General features: G+C 39.5%; 1 protein-coding gene across 7 annotated transcripts in view; it reads right to left on the bottom strand.

Moving 5' to 3' along the window:
• Positions 1-26,252, bottom strand: part of MIA2 (MIA SH3 domain ER export factor 2) — a 51,242-nt gene that overhangs the window by 3,120 nt on the left and 21,870 nt on the right. For 5 of the 7 annotated variants that reach the window (XM_083608685.1, XM_083608688.1, XM_083608689.1 and 2 more), the window contains 20 exons: positions 23,642-23,773; positions 21,811-21,832; positions 21,625-21,713; positions 20,572-20,643; positions 19,581-19,691; positions 18,202-18,273; positions 17,138-17,242; positions 15,829-15,951; positions 14,467-14,590; positions 13,726-13,772; positions 12,372-12,462; positions 11,538-11,676; positions 9,894-9,995; positions 8,425-8,485; positions 6,573-6,608; positions 3,824-3,891; positions 3,167-3,249; positions 2,674-2,805; positions 1,070-1,228; positions 518-646 (listed from right to left, as the gene is read on the bottom strand). In XM_083608685.1, the coding sequence (XP_083464811.1) occupies positions 518-646; positions 1,070-1,228; positions 2,674-2,805; positions 3,167-3,249; positions 3,824-3,891; positions 6,573-6,608; positions 8,425-8,485; positions 9,894-9,995; positions 11,538-11,676; positions 12,372-12,462; positions 13,726-13,772; positions 14,467-14,590; positions 15,829-15,951; positions 17,138-17,242; positions 18,202-18,273; positions 19,581-19,691; positions 20,572-20,643; positions 21,625-21,713; positions 21,811-21,832; positions 23,642-23,773 (1,897 nt within the window). The remainder of the gene's footprint in view (positions 1-517; positions 647-1,069; positions 1,229-2,673; positions 2,806-3,166; positions 3,250-3,823; positions 3,892-6,572; positions 6,609-8,424; positions 8,486-9,893; positions 9,996-11,537; positions 11,677-12,371; positions 12,463-13,725; positions 13,773-14,466; positions 14,591-15,828; positions 15,952-17,137; positions 17,243-18,201; positions 18,274-19,580; positions 19,692-20,571; positions 20,644-21,624; positions 21,714-21,810; positions 21,833-23,641; positions 23,774-26,252) is intronic. The other 2 variants (XR_014546895.1, XM_083608686.1) reach the window with 2 other exon arrangements.

Raw genomic sequence — 26,252 nt, 5'->3', positions numbered from 1 at the left:
CAACCAGTGTGTAAACACCAAAGGCATTGTTTAAACGCTATGCTGGTTGTAGAGAACAAGGTCTGTTTCAAAGTCTAAATCAATGTTTTACTGATCTTGGGTCAAATGTCTTAGATGAAAGGCTTTTTGCTTTCAGCATGAATTCAGGTTATTCCTTCCCACATGTGACCACAGATGCTGAATGGAGATAAAGGAATGATGTGACTTATGGTAAGCAAAGCATAGCAGTCCAGTTAACATAGAGAGAGTGCTGCCTTTTTTTCTTTTCTTTTTTTTTGTATCACAAACATGGATTACAGCTTGGTATTACAAACAGCAAAGAACATTAATTTCAAAATACCAAAGTCATTACTGGCATTCTTTGATATGCTACAAACAAGAGAACAGAAAGTGCTCTGAGTGTTTGGATTTCAAGCTCTTTGGGCTTTAGTTCTGAGCAGAAAAGGATTATTTACTGCTGCAGCCAAATTTGGTAATGAACTCCTTTATTTGGGCACTAAAAGAAAGCAGTTCCTACCTGCTTTATCAAATGAAGGCATGCTATAACTTCTTAGTTCTGCTGGTCCTGAAAGTCTTCCTGAGTTTGGATGACTGGGATAAAATCTTTCTGGTCTTCGAGGAAGAGATTGCTCATTATACAGCTGACCTACCATTCAATAAAAAAGTGCAATTTATTCAGTAGATTTTATTAGAATTACTCAATGATGGCTTATTAACAACTTATATCTTATATTCCTTGTGTTATGGAATATGCAAACTAAAGGACATGGGGCGATAGCTAGCTAAACCTAGTAGCTGATGGAAATCTCACATCTATCCCATTTATCAAGGTCAATCAACTATACAATATGGTCTTGGAATCTTTAAGCAGTTATCAGACTCATATATATCATGCATATGCTGCTATCCCTTAGGTACACCATCAAACACTTGAACCTAAAAAGCCCTGGCAATGATCCCTCCAGAGGTCACAGCACGGTTCAAAACAAAAGGGAGCTCAGCAGTATTTCATTTTGTAATTGCCATTAAAAAAGAAAATGTCCGAGAATGATGGGCTGTGTTTAGTTACCTGCAGGCGGGGGCATTATCCTGTGATCTCTATCCCATGGAGGTGACAAAGATCCAGTGTCAGAAGGTGGTCTGTGGGGATCAGATAACCTGTCAGAATGCAACTCTCCTCTTTCATTACTAACTTCATACATGCCGGCATTCCCCGGTCCTCTTGATCCTAATTGAACAAGTTACAATGGATTCAGTCACTTGAGACATCTGTCATTGCAGTTTTCACCGAGTACCAAACCACGAGATCCCAACACATTGAAAGGTGGTAGAATAACACACATGGCTCCCTTGGTGAATTTCAGTCTTGTGCTCTTTTTCCAGGAGGGGCGCAACTGTTCAGTCAGTCAAAAGTACAGTAAATACCAAGACAGCTGCTTTGAAAGAGGGTGGAAGGAACCCTGAAACAAAGTCTACATTATATTCTGATTCTTCTCACTGGGCAAAGGGAGGAAAAAGAACGTTAAAGGTCTTTTCATCAACCTCATCAGTGTTGGCAACATCTTGGCAGAGATTCCTCCTCCCTCAGAGCCCAATTCTGCTTCCCCTTCCCCAAGCAATTTGATCAAACCCATCAAATGCAATATTCTCCCCTCCCTTAAATCTCTAATATTTAAAGTAAGAAGACAGCTGAAAAAGATTAGAGAATTCCCCCCCCCCCATTTAGAAGAATAAATGAGAAAACACGCTTTAAACCAGTAGGGCATTATTTTGAACTACTGTACATTAAAGCGTTTTCATTTCTAATTATTGAAGCTGTTGAGAAGCTTTTAAGGTTTGACTCACTCTGGCTGATTTATGCTGGTCTATCACCTATTTTGTTATACTTGTACTGGCTCTGAATTTATCTGAGTATAGTTGCACTTTCAAGTCAGCAAATTGACATATTTCTTCCATCCTCTCCAACAAAAGCCAGAACAAAAAGAAACAGCTCCTGAGATTATTCACCACATGCTGTCAATACATATCAGTTAAAAACAAAACTCTTTTGTTTTTTTCTGTTGAGATCAACAGCCTAAAATACAAAGAGACTCAAATATTCTTGCTACAATGATATAAAAGGCCTACTCTTTCAAACTCCCTTTCTTGAATCTGAAAGATGGCACTGGCTTCACTTTTAGTAGCTAGATGGATGAGCAGTGTTGGTTTAAAAAATTAAGAGTAAAGTAGGTTTTTTTAAAATGCTTTTATTCTGTTTTTGTTTTGCGTTGGGCACCCATCTACTGTAATGAGCTGCAGAAACTAGGGGAAATAGACTGTTCCACAAATGGATGGACAGCACTAGTGGAAGCATAGATAGTTTCATGATATGCACAAAAAGCACTAGTAGGTGCTGTTAAGAATCCTTCCATGAGCAGAATACATCTTTCACACGTAAAAGAGCATTTTTAGATCCAAGACACTGGTTTTTGGAACATAGAGTCATAATGGTACTGTATACTTCTGTTTCCTGACCTTTATGCTAGAGTGCATTTATATGGATAATTTAAGCTTACTCTTAACCGGGTTCTTTTTAGTATACTTTTACAGATAGATGCATTGCCAAGAAAGGAGGGATAGACTAAGAGGAGAGAGAATCCATGAAAGTTAAGTTTTCAAATTTAAGAATTGTACCTCTTCCTCCTCCACCACCTGGAAGCACAGGTGAAAATCTTAAGGGGCCCTCCAATAAGGTTGGAGGGGAAAGAAAAGCTCTTGTTTCAGACGAAGGTCTGCCCATTGGTGAGGGTCCATATGGGGAGTGCTCTGGAACAGTTAAAACAAAATACTAAAATTCACAGGTTAGAGTTAATGGGCTGACATATAGTTCATTTCTCACCTAGGTTTAAAACTAATTTGGGACAAAAGAAAAGTCAACCTCTTGACTTCATTATCAGTCATGGAATTTAAAAAAAAAGTCATTTTAAATAATTTTCAAATGCTCTACAGATTGTTAATAGGAACAAAAATTACAATGGGAATCAAAATACTATATGCTGTTGCTGCTACAGGTCAATGAAATAAAAACGATCCCTGCATGAATAAAGACCAGCTATGCTTTTATACATAAATGGAGTCATGATCTCTTCATACTTCAAGAAGATGCACATTTAAAAAAGTACTGTACCTCTGCCAAATGCCCTAACTGGCATATCAAGAGCATAAGGATCCTTTTCCAAACGATCAAATTTAAATTCTGCTTCTGTTAATCTAAAGGAAAGAAGAACATGTTACTAAACCAACTTCTTCCCTATTTTTTTCTAGAACTCAACTTTTCAACTGGTAAAAAAGGTAAAAACCAGTTAATGAAATAGAGTACAGGCATTAATTGTTAAATCAGAAAGTTAAATCCGGAGTTTTGGAGTACATTGTCAGTACAGTCATACCTCGGGTTACAGCCGCTTCAGGTTGCGCGTTTGAGGGTTGCGCACCGCACCGAACCTGGAAGTACCGGAACGGGTTACTTCTGGGTTGCAGCGCTCGTGCATGCGCGGAAGCGCTAAATCATGCATTGCGCATAAGCGCCAAATTGCGATCCACGCATGCGCAGATGCGGTGGGTTGCGAAAGTGCCTCTCACACGAATCACGTTCGCAACCTGAGCATCCACTGTAATATGCTGATGACACACATCAGCCTGTGCATATGTTTCAATTTTTATTTTTCCAGAAAACCCACATAACTGATCACTGGTGTCACATAGTAACTGAACGACGGCACATTATTCAGTGACAACAGTACGTCAACAGAATCAAGTTCTTCAGTATGTACATTTTTATGCTTACTTTTGTCTACTGTATGCATTTTCTTCTCTTATATCACTGAGGTGCCTTTCAGCTGCCCGTGCTGCCAGCTTTAAAAATAAAAGTTCTTGTTAAATACTGCTATTCCTTAAAGCTTAAGAAATATTTCCAGTTGAAAGTTCAGACACTGTTATCTCCTATCGTAGAACAGCAGTCTATTAGAAAGCCTATGAAACAGCTTAAATGACACTAAAAGTGAAGTACCCCTCCCCTGTTGTGAGCAAAGACCATAATGCAAGACTGCTGATTTCAATGCAGTTTGCAGCTGCTGGACCACTGTGATTCCATCAAGGGTCTGGGTGTAAACCTGCTTTTAAATATCCTGATCTTTCTTATTCACTAGCAATTTGACCCAATGGGTACTAACAGACAAAGAAGCTATGGAATACTGATGGTGTTCTCTTGCCCATAAAAGTTGGAGATTAATTAGCATGCTCCTTAGATGGAGTAGCTACTAAAATGTCACCATCTCTGACGCCCACAACTTACACAGAGATGGTGCTGTTGAGCTGGTGAAAACAAACTATGAGTAGCCAACATGTTGCCCTCCATGTGGAAGTCTACAATATCCATCAGCCCATCAGTATGGCCAACAGGGCTGGGATGATGGGCAGTGTAGAAGAAGAGTTTGGATTTGATATCCCGCTTTATCACTACCTGAAGGAGTCTCAAAGCGGCTAACATTCTCCTTTCCCTTCCTCCCCCACAACAAACACTCTGTGAGGTGAGTAAGGCTGAGAGACTTCAGAGAAGTGTGACTAGCCCAAGGTCACCCAGCAGCTGCATGTGGAGGAGCGGGAAAGCGAACCCGGTTCATCAGATTACTAGTCTACCGTTCTTAACCACTACACCACACTGGCTCTCTGTATAGTCTAACAACATCTAGAAGTAAAATAACAAAATTCCTTCCAGTAGCACCTTAGAGACCAACTAAGTTTGTTATCAGTATGAGCTTTCGTGTGCATGCACACTTCTTCAGATACCAACAGCTGTGCATGCACATGAAAGCTCATACCAATAACAAACTTAGTTGGTCTCTAAGGTGCTACTGGAAGGAATTTTTTTATTTTGTTTCGACTACAGCAGACCAACACGGTCTAGTTACCTACCTGTAACTAGAACATCTAGAAGTGTAATGTTGGCTACTCCAAGTCTAGCAGGATTAGTACAGATCAAACTAATGGGAGGAATTCAATGTTGCACTCTTCTGATCGTTCCATCGTTCCATCAGGGCAAGGAGTTTGGCTTGCCAGATGGAATGATCCCCAGGAACCATTCCAGTTCTCCCACCTGCCACCCAAGCCAGTTTGAAGGGGTGCGGAGCCTCTGTGCAGGGGCTTCACTAATTGAATCCCACCCAACGGTTGTTGAGCAAGGCCTCAATACTAGCTGGGACATTTTCCCTTCCCATCTGTTTTAGCGGTCCATGCCAATTCAAGCTCTGGAGGAAGCTTTCATATAAGCCTTGGATTCCATTTGTGTGAATCTCTTGATAAAACTGGAGTGCCTTATAACAGGAAAGAGAGGGGTGGGGTTTATTTTTTGTCTTGTGTGAAAGATGGGTTTTGCAATCACATTTTGTTCCCCATTACTGTAATGTTATCAGAGGACAGACTGTTTTATTCTTAGATAAGAGCCGCAAAAACAGCCAAAGTATTTATTAAAATGGCATTGAAACAAGGCCAGGAGAGTGTTGCAAAATCAAACATTTTAAAATTGGCATTGGGTTTGGAAGGATTTATTTTTACAAGAAGGGATTTACTGTTGCTATAAAAAAAGATTCCATAAGACACTGAGGAAACTGGGCACAGCATCCATGGGCTCATATTGATATAGTCTTTTCCTGCCATAAGCTTGTACTTTTTGAGGTAAATTAGATTTATCCAGTGATTTTTTTCTGGGAGGACGAAGGGGTACGCATACCCCTAAACATTTTGTGAATCTTTGTAATTTTGTCCATTTACTGTATTTATTTTTCCCGATTTGAACTATAAAATGGAGATTTTCTTGAGTCAAAATGAGAGTACCCCTAAACATTTTTTTTTAAGGAAAAAAGCACTGGATTTACCCCACCTATTTTTTACTGGTACTAATGAAAAGGAGCATTTTTATGGTCCTACAATTCTGAACCAAGGGGCGTGGGAAGCTTTTCCCCCTTTCTCCATTTTTCCTCTGCCCAAAAAGAGTTCTTTCTGAAGTGCACTGCAAAGTGGCTTTTCTCCAAACACAACTTGAACTGCCACAAATTCTGCTACTGAACAGCACGCAGAGCCCTGCAGCTGATCCTACAACTGAGCAATAGCACCAGACTTTATCAGAGGAGATAGAATATACTTATTTAAAGAGAGCAAGTTTAAAAGGCCCAATAAAATATGATTTTAAAATCCTATTGGGGAGCTGGTGGTAAATGAATAAGATAACAAACAGGGTGGGGTAGCAGCACCCAGGTGCACATCTGGATTTATAGCAGCTCACAGAAAACCTTCAAAACAACTTTTGTCAATTTACCCAGCATAATGGCTAAACTTGGGGAGTTCAAAGGAGCAGTCTAACAGTTGTTTTGGGACAGCTGCAGAGCAAGGGGCAAATGAGTGTATTAGAAAGATCCAGGTGAATCTCTCAAAGGTAGCATACAAATATTTTAAAATAAAATACTAAAAATGCATTTGCCCCTTTTGAAAGCATCACACTTTTCAGAAAGGCTGGCAAGTTTTTAGCATTTGCAACTTACCCAGTTATCATGAGCTTTCTGCTCATGGGACTTAACCTGTTAAAAGAGAATTCCACATTAGTTCAGAGGTGCAGAACTCAAATCACAGTCTGAAAGGCAAGATGCATTTTTTTAATTCCAAAGAGCCACGCTAGCACATGACATGTGGGAAAGTACAGTCATACCTCGGGTTGAAGTAGCTTCGGGATGAATATTTTCGAGTTGTACTCCGCGGCGACCCAGCAGTAACGGAGCGCGTTACTTCCGGGTTTCACCGCTTGCGCATGTGCAGACGCTCAAAATGACGTCACATGCATGTGCAGAAGCGGCGAATCGCGACCCGCGCAGACGCAGGTTGCGTTCGCTTCAGGATGCGAACAGGGCTCCAGAACGGATCCTGTTCGCATCCAGAGGTACCACTATATATGGCAATTCACTTTCTCTCCACACCCACCTTCTATTAATCTCTCTCCTTTCCCCACTCCATAATGTTTATCTCTGTTGTGCCTCCATTCCACAGGTCCCTCTGCCTTCCTCAATACTGTTTTTCTCCCACATTGCCCTGCAGTGCTCTTGCTTGCTCACTCCTCCTCTCATTTCCCACATTTTTTCCTGCTGTTTCTTTTCTTATCTCCACTTCTTTCTTGCCAAGTTCATCCACAACAACAAACAAGGTTGTTGTTTTTTACGTTCCCAGGATTTTACCCCAATGAAAGTGTCTCGGGCACAAGAGAGGAATGCCATCTGGACAGATACTAGCATGCCTCTGTTTCTCAGCTGCGTGCCTCAGAAACCAAAGAGGAGGAAGAGGAAAGTGCATGAATTGACACAAGAATTCCCCCATCCCACTCCTATTCATGCTGAGCTTAGGTGGGCCTTCGATTTCTCCACAAGGAGTTGAGAGAGGGCTGGCAAATGATCTGGCATGCTTTTGATCAAATATAAACTAACATCTTGAGTACTTAAATACATAGCACTGGCTGGGTTCACACATGGTTTGAAGTTGGCTTATTTAGAAACTAAAACAGCTTGTTTTAAACCAGGAAATGTGGTTCGTATGTAACGCTAAGCTACGACTAAACTCAGCAGAGGTACTCCTCCTGTAGAAAGAAAATGGTGCCAAATGCAAAAAGGAGCAAATCACAAACTGAAATTTTCCTTTGCTGCCGTGACTCAAAGATGAGCCATGTCTGCAAAGGTAGAATGTTCCTTCACAGCCACTGCTTCAGTTGAAAAGCCGTACCTGCGAAGGAAGAAATGGGAGTTCACTTGATGTGCTTTTGTGTTGCATCACCTGATGTCATGGGCCATCATGGACTGACATATGGGCAACCCCATCCACCTATCAAAATGGCCCACAGAGGTGGGGAAGTTTTGGATCTAGCCCACTGGATACATTCCTCACCTGTGGTCAAAGTCAATAAATCTTTAAAGGTGAGAGATGCTGCATTTAAGATATATGTTATTAATAATAAAAATAATAACAACAAAGGCCTCAGTCTGCTATACACTTGTCTGGGAGCAAATTTACAGTAATTGAACTGAATTTTACTTCTGAGCAGTGGTTTTTTTCTGGGGGGACGCAGGGGTATGCATACCCCTAAACATTTTGTGAATCTTTGTACTTCTGTCCATTTACTGTATTTATTTCCCCCAATTTGAATTACAAAACGGTGTTTTTCTTGAGTCAAAATGAGAGTACCCCTAAACATTTTATAAGAAAAAAAGGACTGCTTCTGAGTAAATATGCTTAGGATCATGCTATAATGCTGAAATCCTAAGCAAGCATACTTTGAAGTAAACCCAACTGAAATCAGTCATAGTAAACATAGCACATGTACTAATTTAGAAAAGAATATATATATATAAATACCAGATTCTCATAAGAGTGAACTGTTTTTTTCAGTTCTTCTTCTAGTTCTTCTGCTCGTTGTCTGTAATGAAATTATACAAGGATAATTTTGCACACCAGATATTATCACAACACCTTAAGAAACATTGAAAAGTATGTCATTAAAAAAAAAGTAACAACCCCAAACCTAATCTAACTGGGAGCCCTACTGAAGCAGAAGGCAGAGCACCAGTTAGACAAGAACAGATAGCCTTTGAAGCAGATTGGAACCTGCCTGCAGAACTCTTCCCTTTTGTCAAGCTGCCTGCAAAATTCTGTTGTTGTGAAAGAGACAAAACTGGAATTGAATGGGGTCTCTTCCAATTGAAGCTTAGCAGCCTACATTGATTTACAAGGCCCTGTAAGGTTGGGGGAGGGTATTAACCTGGCTATGTCGAACCAAAGGCAAATTGTTCCAGAAGCTCTGCAAATGTCATCTTGGTAGTCAAGATAACCCCACTATTAACTGGCAGCTGTAGCAATGAGCTCATATATGTTTATATTCACTTGTTTTGTCATAAGCTAATTTGCTTGCTATGATGCTATCCTTATCTGTGGGCTTGGAGTGCTGGGTTCTGGGCCCAGAAAGGGCAACTATCTGTAAGACTTGGGCATTGCCAACTATGCCCTCATCTGGTCAGGTGGAGTGATGGGAAGTCCTGGCCAAGAAATGTATGCTGCTTTGTCTATAAAGAATGTATGAATGTTTGTGTGGGTGCAGACAGCCATCGCCTTACTTCAATGTCAATCCCATAAAGGCTGGGAGACCTAGCAGGCTGATTTGCTGTAAGTCTGCACCTTTCTTTTAAGAAAGCACTAGAACTGACCATTCTGACGATTTTGACATCCTTCTTTGGCATCTCTGCACCCAACCACTCCCACAAGCCCTTGTTTAGAACATTGATGCAGAAGAACCTCCTCCACTGATGCAGAAGGGACACTAGAATATCTAGCACCTTAAAAAAGGGATAACCTATCCAGTCAATCTGGTGACTGTCAAGACCCACAAGCTCTGCAAAGCTACCTTAAAGCTGCCTGCCCCTTAGGGGAAGTTCTGGGTGGGTTCCGGAGAAGCATGAGCAGAACTCCAGTTTCGTAACAGGGCTTTCCTAGCTCCTTAGGATGAAGGGATCATCTAGAATTGAGGTGGAATGGGACACAGTGGGCTCCAGCAGGATGGAGGAAAGCAGCAAAATCTGGCGAATTGCCTTTCTACTCAAGGAAGATACATTCAGATCCAAGCCTCTGATAACCACTCTCTCCACCCAAAACACTATGAGAAGGGGCTTGAGTCAGTTGTGATTACTGTAATGGGGCTTCACTGACTTGATTAGAGGTACTACTCCACAGGACTCCTCTGATTTTTCAGAAGTTTCAAGATGCTAGGTCTAATTCTCCACTGAATTTTGTTCATTCAGCAGAGGAAATTACCAAATGAAATCCATAGTTACCGATAACGGTTCACTTCTTCAGCAGCATGACTGATTGTCTCATCAACTTTGGAAAGCTTTTCTTCTTTCTGCAAACGATCTTTTTCTTCTACAGTTAATTTCCTTTGAAAAATAAAAGAAACAAAGCCTTTTATTAGCCACAACTCAACTGTTTTCTAGTCATTTTAAGACAACATCCACAAAAAGCTGAAGCTCATTTCAAAAAAACAAACACTGACACTACAGTAATTTCCATTTGCCCTAGTAGCCTGATCCTTAATTATAAGCAGTGTAAGCAACAATAAAAATGGTGTTAAAACCCTCAATACATTAAAGGTTGTGCCACCCTGTGCATACTTAAGAGGGCTTCTCAAGGTGTGAATCAGCTAACAATCCCTGTCAGTAGAAGCCCTGTGCAAATGGGGCTTCTGCCTGCCCCCCCCATGCAAATTGGCTAGGGATGGAGACAACATTGCATGTGGGTAGGAAGGAGAGATCATTCCATCTGGCAAGCTGCAACACATGAGCAGACAGAATGTTCAACACAGCACCACCCTCACTGAGAGTTCAGAGCAAACATGCATAGGACTGGGCTATAGCAGAACTTGCCAAATTTATTTCTTGAAGGTTGCAGCAGTAGCTTTGAAAAATGATTTGTGAAGAACTTGCCGGTAAATATCTGCTAACCATAGTAACTGGTCCCCAAGAGAAATTTAGTACTGATGAAGTGCTAGCACCCCCGTGATCAAAATGATCAGGGGATAGGCCAACTCCAATCTCTCTCACCACCAAAGAAACACAAATGAACAGCAGAGAACCTGCACGAGCAACGCTGACACCAAATCCTACATACATTAAGCAAAATAGAAACATTGCCACCCAACCCCAACCCCACCCATCTTCCCCCCCCTCCACCCCTTATTTCCCCCTAACGTCTCAACAGATGAAACTGATTTGTAAAAATGTTACATGGAAAAAATACGAGAGACATTACACATACTTCTGTAAAACAAGAAAATCTTTAATAATAATAAAAAATGATCAGGGGATCTTAAGATAAAAGAATGAAATCAAGGAAGAATCCAAAAGAGGGAATACTCAAGTTATGGGTGACTTCAACTAGCATCATACAGACTGGCTACATATGTGTTCCAGCCATGACAAAGCGGTAAATTATCTAGATATCCTAAATGACAGTGTCATGGAACCAACCAGAGGGATGGCAAGCCTGGACTTTTATCTTGAGTGGTGCCCAGAACTTGGTACAATATGTAAGTGTTGCAAGCCAGTTAAGTGAAGTAGCCATAGTGCTATTCATGCACATACAAGAAAATGGCCAATTGCCAAGAAAATCCAGCACAGTCACATTTGGCTATGAAAGAGGAAACACTCCCAAAATGAGGGGATTGGTAAAAAGGAAGTTGAAAGAAAAGGTCAAGAGGGTCACATCAATCCAAAATGCTAGGGAGTTGTTTAAAAACACAGTATTAGAAAGCATACAAAGTAGTAAGCAAATAGACCAAGAAGTGTAAGCAAGGTCCCAGTGCCAGGACAAGAGTATAATTGTTGAAGAAACATGGCAGGCTCCTGTTACATATAACATCCTATTTCTGTTATCTAAACAAAGATTCATGTATCAAGCAACAAATCAACCACTATCAATACCTGTGAAGGTTCATTTCATTTTCTTGATACAGCTCAGTCATGACTTTAAGCTTTTGCTGAAGCTTCTGAACTTCGCTTTCAAAGTGTGTATTTTCAGAATGCAACGTGACATGTTCCTTTTGTAGATTTTCAATGCGTTCTGTCACAATTAAGAGTTAATTACAATTAACTGATATGTTAAACCCATACAATAAAGGAAACAAAGATTGAAGACTGAATACAGTATTCTAACGCTGAAAAGAAAAATGATTTCTGAAGGGGTTTGGAAGAGACGTAAAACCTCATTATGTCCCTGTACAATAACTCCAGTCACTTTGAAAAATGCTTTGAAATCCCACTAAAAGGATACATTCACCCCCTTTCACATGGATTTGTGGACCAAATTTTGTTTTGATTTCCTTCACAGGACAAATATGTTTGGACCAAATGGGCTGAGGCGCAGACAGGAGGGAAATAAGGCACAGGACAGCTTTACCATAGCTAAATAGAATCCTTTTTAATACTAATACCACACGTCAGCATCAACAGTTTCCCAGCTAACAAGCCCCGCATCTCAATCTACTAAGATAATGGCAATGTAATGCATAGAAATCCAGGTTTTGGGTTTTGTTTTTGGTGTCTTCTTTGGTGTCTTGTAAAAACTGAATTCTTCGTTTTAATGGTTTTTTCCAAGATACCTTATACTTCAGTGAACCCTGATCATTTAAGAGATTTCTAATTATCTTTACAGCTTCATTCAGTTAAAAGTAAAGATTTTCCTAAAACATTAATGGAAAACCGCTTTCTTCTTCCTTTTAAAAAAATAATAATTAAAAATCAAGAATTCATCAGTACCTGCAAGTTCCTCTTTTGCTTTGTTTTCATCTGTTAGCTTTGAACAGATTTGATTTACTTCTGATTCCATAGATTTTAGACAAGCATTTAGCTATATCAAGGAAAAAAGATAAATTATTTCAAATCGTAATTGCAAAAGAAGCTACTGATGTACATTTGCACTTCTAAAACAAACCTTTATCTAGTTCTGGATCACTTTCTGACTGCAATGCTTATTTATGTATTTGATTTTTTTCCCCACCCCACCATTCCACCAAACCACAACAGAAGCTGGTTTCACATAGTATATCATTAAAACAGCCATTTAAAATAAATATAACAATCACATCACTACATTACACTAAGAATATATCACAGCAAAAACAGTAGGTACCTAAAGGGAGGTTGTGCACCCATTGTAAATCAAAATCACGTGCCAAGGCAAAGCCAGGAGCATTCTATACTTGTCCTGCACCCAGCTAGCCAAAGAAGGCAATTGGTTGATGCTCACTTCTTTAATGAGTTAAAGCAACAGTGGGACCACACACACCCTCCCAAAATGATGTGCCCTCATCTGATGGGAGTGCACACACACAACCAGAGACTTTTCCTGCACAAATGTTGTTGCTGCTCTTCCCTCTTGAAGCATCTCCTGGTTCTAAAAAACAGCAGAGCAGGGGATGGCAGGGATTGGACCAGCCTGCCCCCCACCTGAACAGCCTCTTTCTCCGCTTCCAACGTCTCCTGCGCCCCCACTTCTGTCTCTGACTCCTCCAAACCTTCTTCTCCTCTTCCCCCTGCCCTGGCTCCTGCCTCACAGGTGGCACCAAACACCATAAATCACTGGGAACCCCGCTCCTGGGTCAGTCTCCAACCCCCTTGCCTCCATCACACACACATCAGAGCCCTGCCAATCCCTGGCAATAGTTAAGCGATAGGAGTACCCCACTCCATCATATATACTAAAGAGGCACACCATTAAAATAATTATTTGGCTTGAATCCAGAGTTCTTATGAGCAGGACTCCGCTCATAGGCTGCTTCTGTTGGCGGAGGCAATTTTCAGCGATTTCTCCTTCTCCCAGCAGCCCCTCTGGGACAGTGCGGGAGGTGGTGCAGTGAACAGCAGAAATTGAAAAATTACAGTAGTTAAAATGGTCTCTCTTCCTTTGTCCAGTTAGTTGGAACTCAGCCCACTTCATGCATGGAAGAAACTCTTCCATTCACAAAAGGGCAACTCTGGATCCTATCATTCCAAAAAAGCTTGCGGATATTTTCTACTGAACTTTTTTTTTTAATTGCTTTAATTCCCCCCCCCCCCAAAAAAAAGTTTTTATAAACCAGTAAAGAAAATGATCACAATATTAGTGTATTACCTTTGCAGCATAAATCAACTTCTTTACAGTTCGTTTTTCCTGATCATCTGGTTTAAGGGAAATGAAGAGAATGTGAAAAAAAACCAACAAATCACAGAAAACTTTTTCTTTCGTTATTTATTTATAAAACACAGTATTGCCTTTTAAGTGGGAAAGATTTCTTTTGCCCAATTTTTAAAAAACAGTTGTACTGTTTGTAAGAAGCAGTGAGTTTGAGAGGGAGGGGATAGGGACATTATTCATCTATCCGTGCTTTACAGAAGCAGTTTTTCTGAAATGAGTTTGAAATGTGTAATCAATACAATGCAAGAATTACACTCCTCAGGCTTAATTAAGTTCCTTGACCTTTTCATGTGGGCTACTTATCCTCAGGCTAAGGACAAGAACGAGCAGTGGTTGTCAGACCAGTTTGTGCTTTGCCAAGTTATCCTGGGGTTAGAGTCTCAACAACTTGGATTGTCTTTTTCTAAGTTTTTTAACTTCAGGGGTTACACTGAGCAGTCGGCTGCAGCACAGAGAAATCTAGCATATGTCAACGTAAAGCTTTGGTGAAAATCCACTTTATGCACTGAATGCAACAAGCTATTGCCTATTAATACCTATGCCATAGATTTTGTTTAATTCCTTGTATGTAGTTGATTCACACATATTAAGGAGGAGAACAGGTGACAATTCTAGAATTTGAACATGAAATCATTTCTCTTTTCTTTCCCTTTCCGTAGGAAATGAACAATGATTTACCCAAGTGCTCCCCATTTTCTGTTTCAGTCTTTATATCATTATCCCAATGGTTGTCTTCAGCAGCAGCATGTTCATCTAATGTACAGCTCCAGTCTTTCATCTTCAACAAGCACTCTGTCAGTGACTATACCATATTTATAAGACAAGATGCACAAATGAGTCCTTGGCTCTTCACAAAGCAAATTCATGATTTTATTCATTTCATATATATTCAATAAACCTATTGAATGTTTAACAGTATTTTCATATTGAGTGTTTTTTTCAGGAATAGTTCCTTTTCCATGTGGACTACTTCTAAGAGAAAAACTTTTACAACAGCATGCATTAGTGTGGTAGCTAGACCTCCTGCAAACTCAATACAAGTAGAATTCCAGAACCCCAAGTAAAGTTGCAGGCAGGTTTTTCTCTCTATCCAGCACTGCAAATCTGTATCTGACCACTAGCTTCCTTGGTCTCTGAAAAGGCACCTGAACCTCCACTAAAGCTATTTGGAAATTGCCCTTTGAGGAATTTGGAGGGATGTGGATAGCTGCCTAAAGAAATCAGTGAAATATTATGGCCCTAGTTTTCTGCCTAGGCCTTCCATTCCATTCACTTACACAAATGGAATGCTTGATCTGAGAGGAGGGAAGACTCCAAGAAGTTTAAGCAGATAACCCTACAGCTCAGCCAATTAAAAAGGGCTTAGCAACCTGCCAAACATACCAGTCTACCATGCTCCCTCCTAGAGCTTTGCACCAGTGACTCCCATAGGAATCAATGAAGCTACAAGGCAACCACAGTTCCAAGCAGTGTTATCAATGCCTGAGGGAAGCATCTGTATCTCTCCAAATATTCCCAAAGGGAGGAGTGCAAGCTGTTGTTGAGTGGCAGGATTTTGAAGCACACCAAGCAATACTTTGAGGGAGGCGGGGAGGGAATTATATACATAATAAAATTGGTTCTCTTGCAATTCCTGGAATTTTCCCTTCCTTTCTTTCTATCTATCTATCTATCTATCCCTCCTCTAGAATTCAAGAACCCTTCCTGCCGTTCCTGCTGATGCAGTCTTCCCACGATAAGAGCCCCAAAATAAATAACAAATTTCCTCCTGTGTGCCAGGTGACATTAGGCATGCACAGAATTCGCACATGTCCATATGAATAAAGTAAAGCAAGAGCCGCAGCCAGCGGTTGGTTAAAGTGTTAGACTAAGACCTGGGAAACCAGGTTTCAAACCCCCATTCGGTCAGGAAAGTCACTGAGTGACCTTGGGCTGGTCCCTGCCTTTCAGCCTAATCTACTTCACAGGGTTGTTGTAGGAGAACCATCCTTTGAGAAAAAAGTTGGGATATAAATATAATAAATAAATCTTTAATTTTACCTTGACTTGACTTTCTTTGTTTTTAAGAGTCTCCTCCATACCTGCTTTTGAGGTTTCTAACATTTTTGCTTGCTCATTTAACTCACTTAATTGTTCACTCTGTCCTTCAGCTTCTTTTAAGAGCTGGAAACAAAAGTTAGAAAGTTCAGTACTTAATTTATACCAACCAGTTATTAGAATTTCATAATATTTAGTTCTAAAAGGTCTGGTCTAAATTCTTAACATTACATACAGCAAAATTCATTGAGCTGAATATTTTGTATTTTAACTGACATTTCATATGTTCTAATTTTTGACAGCTGTTCTTTTGCTATACATGAAATCTAAAATCATGTTTATTGAACTTTTTCTGTTTTAAAAAAGCATGGGAATATATAAGGTTGCATCCAATTGTGTCTTGCACACTAATAAAAGACTTTTTGATCTGACAGGACCTTCCATCAGTGGAACAGGAAGGGAGGCAATTTTTCAAACCTGCCCTACGAAATCTGCTTCAGAATGGTTGGGTGGCGGGAAGCCCTTAGAATAGTGTAAGAGGGCAGAAGGGGTCTGCAAGGAGGAAGGGAAATCAACAAAATTGCCTTCCTTCCCATTCCACTAATGGAAGGCTCTACTGGAGCAAAGAACTTCCCATCAGCTTGAGAGACACAACACGATATAACCCAGAATGTTCTGGCCAATATAGAGCTAGAGATTTAAAGCATAAAACCTGACTATGTGGAACAAGTCCAGCTTTCATGTTACCAGAACGCAACCCAAGCCTATGATTAATCATCCCCAAGCTGGAAATATGAGGTGGATCCCATCTGCAGCGAGACAAGTATTAAAAGCTGACTGAGATAGTAGCTCAGAAATACTGTCCTGACATTGTCCCAGGCACATCAATCTAGAAAAGCCTCCATAGGGAAGACAAAGAAAAAGAAGAGAGTTCTGAAGGAAACACACCCTCCAAGACCAAAGAGCATCCAACCACTCTGATGGCAAGGAAGCAATTGAACCACACACACACACACACACACACACACACACCGCCAAAAGGCCTGAGTCTTAATAAATGCACTGAAATGCCAAGCAGCTCGGAACATCAAACCACTCATAGAAGTTGCAACTGATTTACCCCATGGAAGGCAAAGTCACAAAAATTATAGCAGTCTGTGGACTATCACACTTTCCCTCCAACTTTCATTAATCTATATAATAATTTAAACCAGAGCCTTAACAATATTTAAAACCATAAATTATTCTAAAGTGAGGATATACAATGTTCCTAAAAGCGACTCTATAAAACTACACAGTGTAAATGATATACCTGTTTTTCACTTTCATGAAGTTGGTTGTTTTCAGCTATCGCATCTTGGACAGATGTTTTCAACCTCTCTCTGTTGATCTCATATACTTTTAATGTGGACTTGGCCTAAGTAAAATAAAGCTGCTAATAAAAGTATATACAAAAATACATAGAATCGCATTTACATTTTTTGTTATTTCTATCAATTCCTTTAGGCATTAGCCTTGTTACAATCCAATCCTAATACCGTATCATAAAATTATGTTCCATTGAGTGATACTCACTAAGATATACTGTGGATGAGGGCACAGAGATACATAACTATTTTCACAGAACCCACCTTTCCCCTGCCAAACACACGATGCTCTCCAAAATAAACAACAGGTACAAACCTTTCTGCTCATCTTGCAATCCTGTGAATCTGGGGCATAGATGCATGCAATCCCAGCATCCCATCTTCAGCAGCAGTAAATTATATATATCATAGGCATGTGATCTGTGCACCAAAAACCTCTCAGTGGTCTGGGGTTCTAAAGCTGTGAGTCATTCATTTAACTCTGCATGCTGATTTTTGAAAGATATTTTAATGAAAAATAAACTAAGCAAGCAAGGCTTTCTCCACTGACTAATATGACAATACACAGTTCCACCTGTCAAACAGCACTAGTGATGCTGTGTGTACACCCTGTGTTCTAAGTGACAACAATGGAACCTGGTTGCCAATGGCACAGCAGCAGCTTCTGGAGGTCCCCCCCGCCCCGCCCCACATTGACATCACTGATGCATAACTGCTCTGGAGAACGTACAAGGCGAAAGATAACTTTGGCTTAAATTATTTGCAATGTTGAAATAAATAAAAAGTCCCAAATTCTCCTCCTAGAACGCCAAATTACTGCAGAAATAGGCAAATCACCTTTAATGGCAAACCAAGAGGAATTCAATTTGTTTACAAGAAACAAATGTCTAAACAGAGCAGACATAAAGAACTTGTGTTCAAGACTAATGAAAAATGTTGACAGTGAGGTCCAAGATTTTGCTGTGGTGCATGATGAAACATTTACATTAATATCTAAAGACTGGCTTACTTCAGCTACTTGCATTTGAATAGACTTTGCTTCATTTTCTAAGGATTCCATTCTTCTCCGTATTTCAATCAACTACAAAGACAGTAAAATAAATTTATATAAAACACTCTGGTTGATACTGCCTTGTCAAAACAACTGTGAACAAACACTGTATTGAATTAGATTTAAATACTCTATTTCTCAAGGGGTCACCTGCGACCATTTTATTTTCAGCTCTCATTGATAGGATACTATATAGATTGCAATAAAACAGAAGTGACACTCTCTGACTTAATCCAGCCAAGCTGCAAAGAAAGAGTTGGGAGTGCATTCTAAGCACTGTCACAATTCTTTCTTTGAAATTGACAAGTGCACAGCCCCTCCCATTTGTCAAAGTGCCCATGTGGCTATTGGGGCATTTCCCCACCCCTGTTCCCCACCCCTGTTATAAAAGATGCTTTAGAAAGTTGATCAAATAACTTCCAAAAGTCAACTGGTTCTATCTACTGTGCCCCAAAGGCAAATGTCTCATTCTCTATGAAGGTATTCTATGCACATTTGTCAAGAAAGCATTCAATTCTATTAGCTTTGTGATAATTTTGTCATACTGAAATATCTTCTACTCTTATACATTCATCTAAACAAACAACACTGGCACATGGAAACAGGAAGTCCAATTAACTGTAGTCCATGTATGATTCTCACAGAATGCCGAATTAAATACATGGGAGAAAAGTCCCACTGAATTCGACTGGACTTTTTCCGATGTTCAGGAATTAGCTACAGTTAATTAAAATGGCAATAAATCATCCTTGGATTGAGCAAAACACACACAGACAGAGATAGCCGCATTTCAAGAACCAATATTGGGTTCAGGGGTTGCAAATATGGTGGTATATGTGCCATGCCCTCTACGGTCTTCCTTGGAACCCACAGGGCTCCCACCCCGCTGCTGAAATTAGGCTTGAAAGAAGCGTTCTATTGCAGCCAAAAGAATAGGCTGCAGTGTGCACTTGTTTGCAATGTGATGCCCACTGCAGTTTCTCTGGTTTACAAATGTGTCCTTGGAACCAAAAATGTTGGCAACCCTTGCTGTACATAATTAAATTCAAACAGTGCTGCCTCCAGGACACACAGAAAAAATGTGGATCAGTCTGATAAAGAAACAATACATTTAACATATTTGGAATATGAAGTACAAAGTGTTTTTGATCAAAAGCCACAGGAGCAATTGACCTTCAATGACTTAATGTTATTCTTAAAAAAAAAAGCAAAAAGCAAATAGAGAGGAGATGAGGACAGGATATTCTAATTTTAATGCAGATAAATTACACTATCTGATTTCTCTTTGAAGGCCAAAATTTCTGCCTGAGAAAGACTGCTTTGAACAAAAGACATACCAAGTCATCCTGCTCTGATCGTTTGGACTTCTCTTCTTTAAGTTCTTTTTCTAAACATTCTATGTCACTCTTGAGTGCAGAGTTCGAGCTGCTCAGTTCTTCATATGCTGCCTAAAATAATCAAGTTTTGAAAGCTAACATGAAGACATTTGTAATAAGATTAATCGAGAATTAAGTAGTAGCTACTGAGCACTTTTAACTTTAATTATGTATTATAGAAACAATAAGAGCAGCTCCACAGACCAGGCTACATTGGATGTATTCATTATACTTAAGTTTAATGCACTAAAAATTAAATGCCTAGGTCAAGGATGTACAAAATCAATTTATTCAACCTGCATAAATCATGCAAATTAAAGTTAGCACAATCTACTTCATTTTACATACTTGATTCTACTTCTGCCAGCCTTGCATGGATAAAAGAGCCTATGCAGAGTATGACATCCCACATTTCCTACATTTTGTTGAGCTTATCTGCACAGATAGGGTTAAAAGCCTTTAAAAATGAAATGTGAGATTACCAAAATTCCAGATTCTGCTCTTGTACAGTAAAATCCTAACTTAATGCCTTGTGACTGGACACAATAGCCAACAAAAAGCAGTGAGTTAGTATACATACATGTCATAAACAACAACAAAAACCTACCTAGTGCTGCAGTTCAATGCTTACTTATTTGAAAGTGAGCCCCACTTACTTACAGAGTTGGAATACTGAACAAACATGCACAGGTGGTAAAGAATATTCTAGTTTATAAAATATATTTTACAGATGTTCATTCATTTATGTTCCTTAAAATGTGGAATTATTATGAAGATGATTAGCAGGATTAGAAACTGTATTATTTTTGAATGTGTAATCTTTATTCTTTTTCTTACATTGACTCCTTTTTGTTGTTGTTTTTAAGGCAAATAGAGGCTTATATTAAAATATGAAGTTGGTATATAAATAAAATGAATATTATACAAGTACTTTTCCCAGTTCAACTTTTACCTTCATGCTTGATGTACTGGCTAACCCTTGCAGAAGACTGGCATCTTTTAGGGAGTTTTCTAACTCTTCATACTAAAATGAAAATCCCATGTTAGAATTAAAATAAAGGAAATCAGACAACTATGGCTGTGCTCCTCAAACTCCTCTGCTAGCAAAAGCTCCACACATTTCAGCTTTATAATTATCAGACTTGTCAAGAACCAGGCTAAACAAGGTGTTCAAAATAGTAGTATGGGAGCCCAGAGAGGGACAATTCCTAGCAGAATTCTCAGGAAAACAAGGTTCTGTAAGCCAGGGGTTCCCAAACTGCAGGGCATGGACCATCCGTGGTCCATGAGCTTCACTCAGGTGGTCTGTGACATGTCTATAAAAAATAAATTTAAAACCCTACAACACCTAGCACAGTGCATTACCATTGCTACCACAGACAGAAAAATGATTAAGTAGCCTGTCAAGACCCTCTGCAATTTTTAAGTGGTCCATGGCCGGGGCGGGGGGGAGTTTGGGGAGCACTGCTCTATGACCTGGTACCAATGAACTCTTCCCTCTTAGCATGGTTATCACCCTTTTGCTGTGGGTGATCTAGGCATCTTTGCACATTATAGCATTTCTATTACAGGCATATTGCATGGTTAACGGTTTCAGAACAAGCCTGGATATTAAGTCAGTTTCCACTATGGCTCACTATCTTGGCTTGTTCCATAACCGTTAGCCATATTTTCCTGGTTCAGACTACACAGGAAACTTGGTTAAAAGAAAGCTTTCTGGTTGGTTGGTTGGTTTTCTCACTCATACAAAGGAAGGAAAAATACTCATTCATCATCTGAATGCAGCTCCTATGTAATGAGGTTGTGCAAGTGCATTGAAATAAGAAATGGTAATTGAAGGGAAATGAAGGGGGAAAACTTCCAGGTACACACACATTCATTAAGCCAAATCGATACTAAATAAAATAAAATAAAATATGGAACTCTATATTCTAGTATTTTAAAAATCTGGGCAAAAGCAATAACTCTAAGCATTTACGCTTTGAAGGGAAACAGTAACCATTACCTCTTTTTTGCAGAGACTGAGTTTTTCCAGTACTTTACATTTGTCTTCAACTAGTTCAGCAACTTTACTGGCAAGCTGTTTCTCTCTTCCTAAAAAGAGGAAGAGCTATATGTGGTAACCTTTAACGGAGAGAAAACGGTTTCAACTGCAGCTAAACTCAACTCACAGACAAAAATTTGAACTTACCTACATAAAGTCTACTTCTAATCTGCAAAAGAAGAGCAAATATTGCAGTTTGTTTACAGCATAGATGGGATTGAGGCTCAGTTTTCAATATTAAGGGAAATTTAGAGTAGCATAGTCAACAAAGTAGATTCCCAGCGCCAGAGCAAATGTAAAATCAGGGCTCTCTTAAAATCAATTAAAAGATCAAAAATAGGCAAGCAACTTGCAGAATCACACACTTCCTCCCCACACCCCCTTTAATCACAGTTAAATGATACATCACGATATTAACAACGGTTAAAGCTAACCTCATTCGCCACATAAACAGGATTCTCAGAATATGCAGCTAGTTCATAATTCTGCATGGGGAACTTAATTAGCCTTAACAGACTGCTAATATTACTGCAGTTGTATATCTTAACTGGGGATAAACAAGACTGCTCTCAGAAAGGAGCATGCAATCACATAGGCTATTTGTATCTCAGTGTATACACAGCTGGCCCTTTTCTCAACATGAAAGTTAGCTCACCTGCCAACTCTCACAAGCAATAGCATTAAAAATGCCAAAAGGCAAAACTACAAAGCAAAAAATAACAAAATTGCAAAAGTAAAGGACCTACTAGACTAGAGTGTTTATGTGGCACTTAAGCAGTTCAGCACTCTACGGATGCAACGTTCTCCACCTTTCACTACCACAGAAAGAATGTAGTTGGTCAAGGGAGCCGTGGACTCAAAAAGGTTGAAAACCTCTGCCCAATCCATTCCCCATCATTATGTCTGCCAACGACTCAAAGTAACAAACAGCTTGTGAATGGAGTGGACCCTTTGCACAACTTTGACATGCAAATGCTTCCCAGTCCATTCTTTCTGCACTTCATGCAAAAAAGTAGTATAGTGGTACCTCGGGTTACAAACGCTTCGGGTTACAAACTCCGCTAACCCGGAAGTAGTACCTCAGGTTGAGAACTTTGCCCCAGGATGAGAACGAAAATTGTGGGCCAGTGGTGCACCAGCAGCAGGAGGCCCCATTAGCGAAAGCACGCCTCAGGTTAAGAGCAGTTTTGGGTTAAGAACAGACCTCCGGAACAAATTAAGTTCGTAACCCGAAGTACCACTGTACTGTGGTAATCAGTCACTGCCTGTGAAATAGTACAGGAAGACTATTGTCTTAGATTTAAAAGCTTTTTAAAGAAATCAGTCTAGATTGAATGGATGTGGAACTTCAGAACGCAATAATGTAGTCAAAAAATAAAGGTATTCCTAATTTAATAGATTCAAATGTTGTTTCATCATCTTGCTGATGAAAAATACACACAAAATCTCACACAAATTAAAGTTTGTATAATGTTTCTTCAAGCTACAAGGAAACATCAGAGCAATATACTAACATCTTTAAAAAGATGTGGTGGGAGTCAGGGAGAGGCCGAATGGACAAAAATAAAGAATACTAGTTCAAGGAGAAAATTAGATAGTTACATCATCAGGGACAGCAGTTTACACTACTGAGTATAATTTAGTAATTCTTCAAAATTTATTCTGAAACTGTAACCTATATAGTCTTGAATATTTCAAAGAAAGCCAATTTATTAAAGCTGAAATAAATATAAACTATTAAAATAAATGCAACTGAACAGGGAGATGGATTTTGTTTAATTTGCTTTTCCGACACCAGGCTGAAATATGAAGCTGCCAAAATACAGACAAGTATTTAATTCTACAGCTAAAATCCAAAGCCACATCACAGGAGAAGTCTGGAAGAATGTTACCTAGGATTCTCAAAATACAAATGAGTATTTTTAAAGCAATCCAACAAATTTGATGAAATTCTGTATAACTCATACTGAATACTTACTGACTGATAACTCCTACACATCAGAAGTAAGATAGTAAAAACGGCAACAACTGCACCACAAATCACCATTTCCCATGGAAAGCCATAAAGATCTGGACCAGGTTTCATATTTTCAGGCAATGCTGCAAGAACCTTAAAACAAAAACAAACAAAACAAGCTTTTCCCCCAACAATTAAGAGCAAGGTGATAACATAAACTGTGTATATTTGATCAGGCTAATTCAGCGTTATTTCAAAACACAATTGGTAAAACATTTTTGCAAGACAGAAATCAATACAATAGAAAAGTTGAAAGGGGGAAAGAGAAGAATGTCTCATCATAAGCAAACTCCACAGTTTAGTGCTTCAGTCTTTTATGTTTACTTTTTTAGAACTGATATAGACACTTATCAGAAGCCCTGAGTGATGTTCTTGATAGTATTGTATGCACACTTCTAAATAAGACAGATAGTGTGCTATCCAATGTTTGCTTACATAGGGTTGCTTTTTTTAGGAAACCCCAAAAGTTGATGCTCATAAAGGAGGGGAAAATTATTAATAGAACTATGAACACTTGTTAGCAAGAGAACTAGCTTACAGTGCCTCTCTCCATATAGGACAAAACTGCTAAACAGCAAATAACAGAAAACAGACTTATAATATAAGGCAGTGTCAAAGATTTGGTTGCCTAGATGAAATCAATATATGAAACAAAGACCTTGCTTCCGCACACTGCTTCTTGGTTCCATCTCACTGTCCTTCTAGAATTGCCAAATCACAATGTTGCAGTGACAGCAGGAGCTACAACTTGCAGAGCTCCCTTTACATAAAATTCTTAAAAGGAATAATAGCCCTGTCAGACTCTATAGACTAGGAATAGAGAGCCTGTGGCCCTCCAGTTTTCATGGACTCCCAACTTTATCATCCTTGACCACTGACCATGCTAGCCTGATCAACATCTGGAGGGCCCCAGCTTCCTCATCCCTGATCTAGATTCTAAGGTATTTATATAGCCAGTGACTTTTTGGAACACAGTACCTATCCCTTCAAATCTCCATCATTTTTCTAATTCCTTCCTATTTTCCATCCCATGTGAATTTTTCTTTGACTCCATTTCTTCATGTCTCCATAATCAGGTTTCATCAGATTCCTGCTTTTCAGGCTACTGCCTAGTGTCACACTTTCCCTTTAGATACCCCACCTTTTGGCCAATCCTCTTAGTACTCAACTTACAGGCCATTCTGACATTATGCACTGTGATTTCTTCAGAGCCTCCTTCTGCTTTTTTGTTATTTAGCTCACCCGCCACGTATACACTTTTTTCTCAGTCTATTAACTGCACACTATCCTTAAATTTCCAAAAGGATTAGACTGTTATAGCAAAAACAACAAAGTATGGCATAAACTTTCACATCTCATGAAGTGCCCTATGGCCCATGAAAGGTTATGCCCAGTAAAGGAAAAGGGCAGAAGTGTTACAAGACTCTTTATTGTAACTCTATCACTCAGCCACCTTATTTCTGGGATCCTTGAATCTTAGCTTTACTATCGCCACATCTACAGCTGCCCTGCAAAACTATGCACCTGCATTTTAAACCCAGCCAAACAGGCAATTTCCCCCACTCTCGTTTTGATCCCTCAAACACTGGATTGTTCATGAACATTTTATGGCCTCATACCAGCTTCACTAATCTGTATCAGAAACTTCACCACCACATACATAATGCAGAGCAGATCTTTCCATGCTATTCTTCCATTTTCAACACAAGATGAGGTTTTTAAAACCAAACTGGGCTCTTGAGCAATCCTTGGTTCAGAATTGGCTGTTCTTGTATTGACATGGTAGCCTATTCATTTCTCCCACATAAGAAGCAATTTATCAGTTTTCCTTCTCAACTTTTTATTTCACAGCCTAAACCAAAAAAAGCATAAGATGTTCAAAACTATGCCTTGCCACATTAACACTCTGAGAAAACGTAGTGATGATTTACACAACCATTTTTCATATGAATATATTCCTCCTCCTCCACCCTGCCCCATGATTTTGGTGTGGCATCCAGTCTTGTGAATGTTCCCTAAAGTTTCTTGAACTCATCATGTCCTGGAAAACTTTTGAAAAACAGACTGAGTTAAGACACAAGGAGTTTATTTATCTTCATCTGCCTTTCTTCCATCATGTAGCTCCCAGGCAGTCGTGCATCCAGTTGGCATCAAGCCTTTTGAAGAAACATGCACAAGACTGAACAACACATCAAAATAAAAAAAAAATACATACAGAGAGAGAAAACAACTTGTGGCAAATTTATAAAGTGAAAAACCATGGTTATCTGAATGACTGTTACATACACAACATACAAACCCAGTTTTACCAATATATCAAATCAGTTTGTTATTACTGCAAGTAATACTACCGCATTCTTTTGTGCGCAATTGCGTTACAATCTGAGTATGGCAAAGATGTGGCCTTCCAGATGTTGCTGGACTACAACTTGGGTAATCACTGAACACAACAGCTGGGCTGATGATAGTTGGATTCCAACAGCATCTGGAGGGCCACAGTTTCCCCATCCCTGCCTCAATTATTTCATTCTGACGACAAACTTACTGTATGAGATAGGTTAGTGAACTGTCT

Source organism: Podarcis filfolensis, assembly GCF_964270895.1.
Source record: "Podarcis filfolensis genome assembly, chromosome: 1".
Classification (NCBI taxonomy): domain Eukaryota; kingdom Metazoa; phylum Chordata; class Lepidosauria; order Squamata; family Lacertidae; genus Podarcis; species Podarcis filfolensis.
This window is presented reverse-complemented; position numbering and strand designations above follow the sequence as displayed.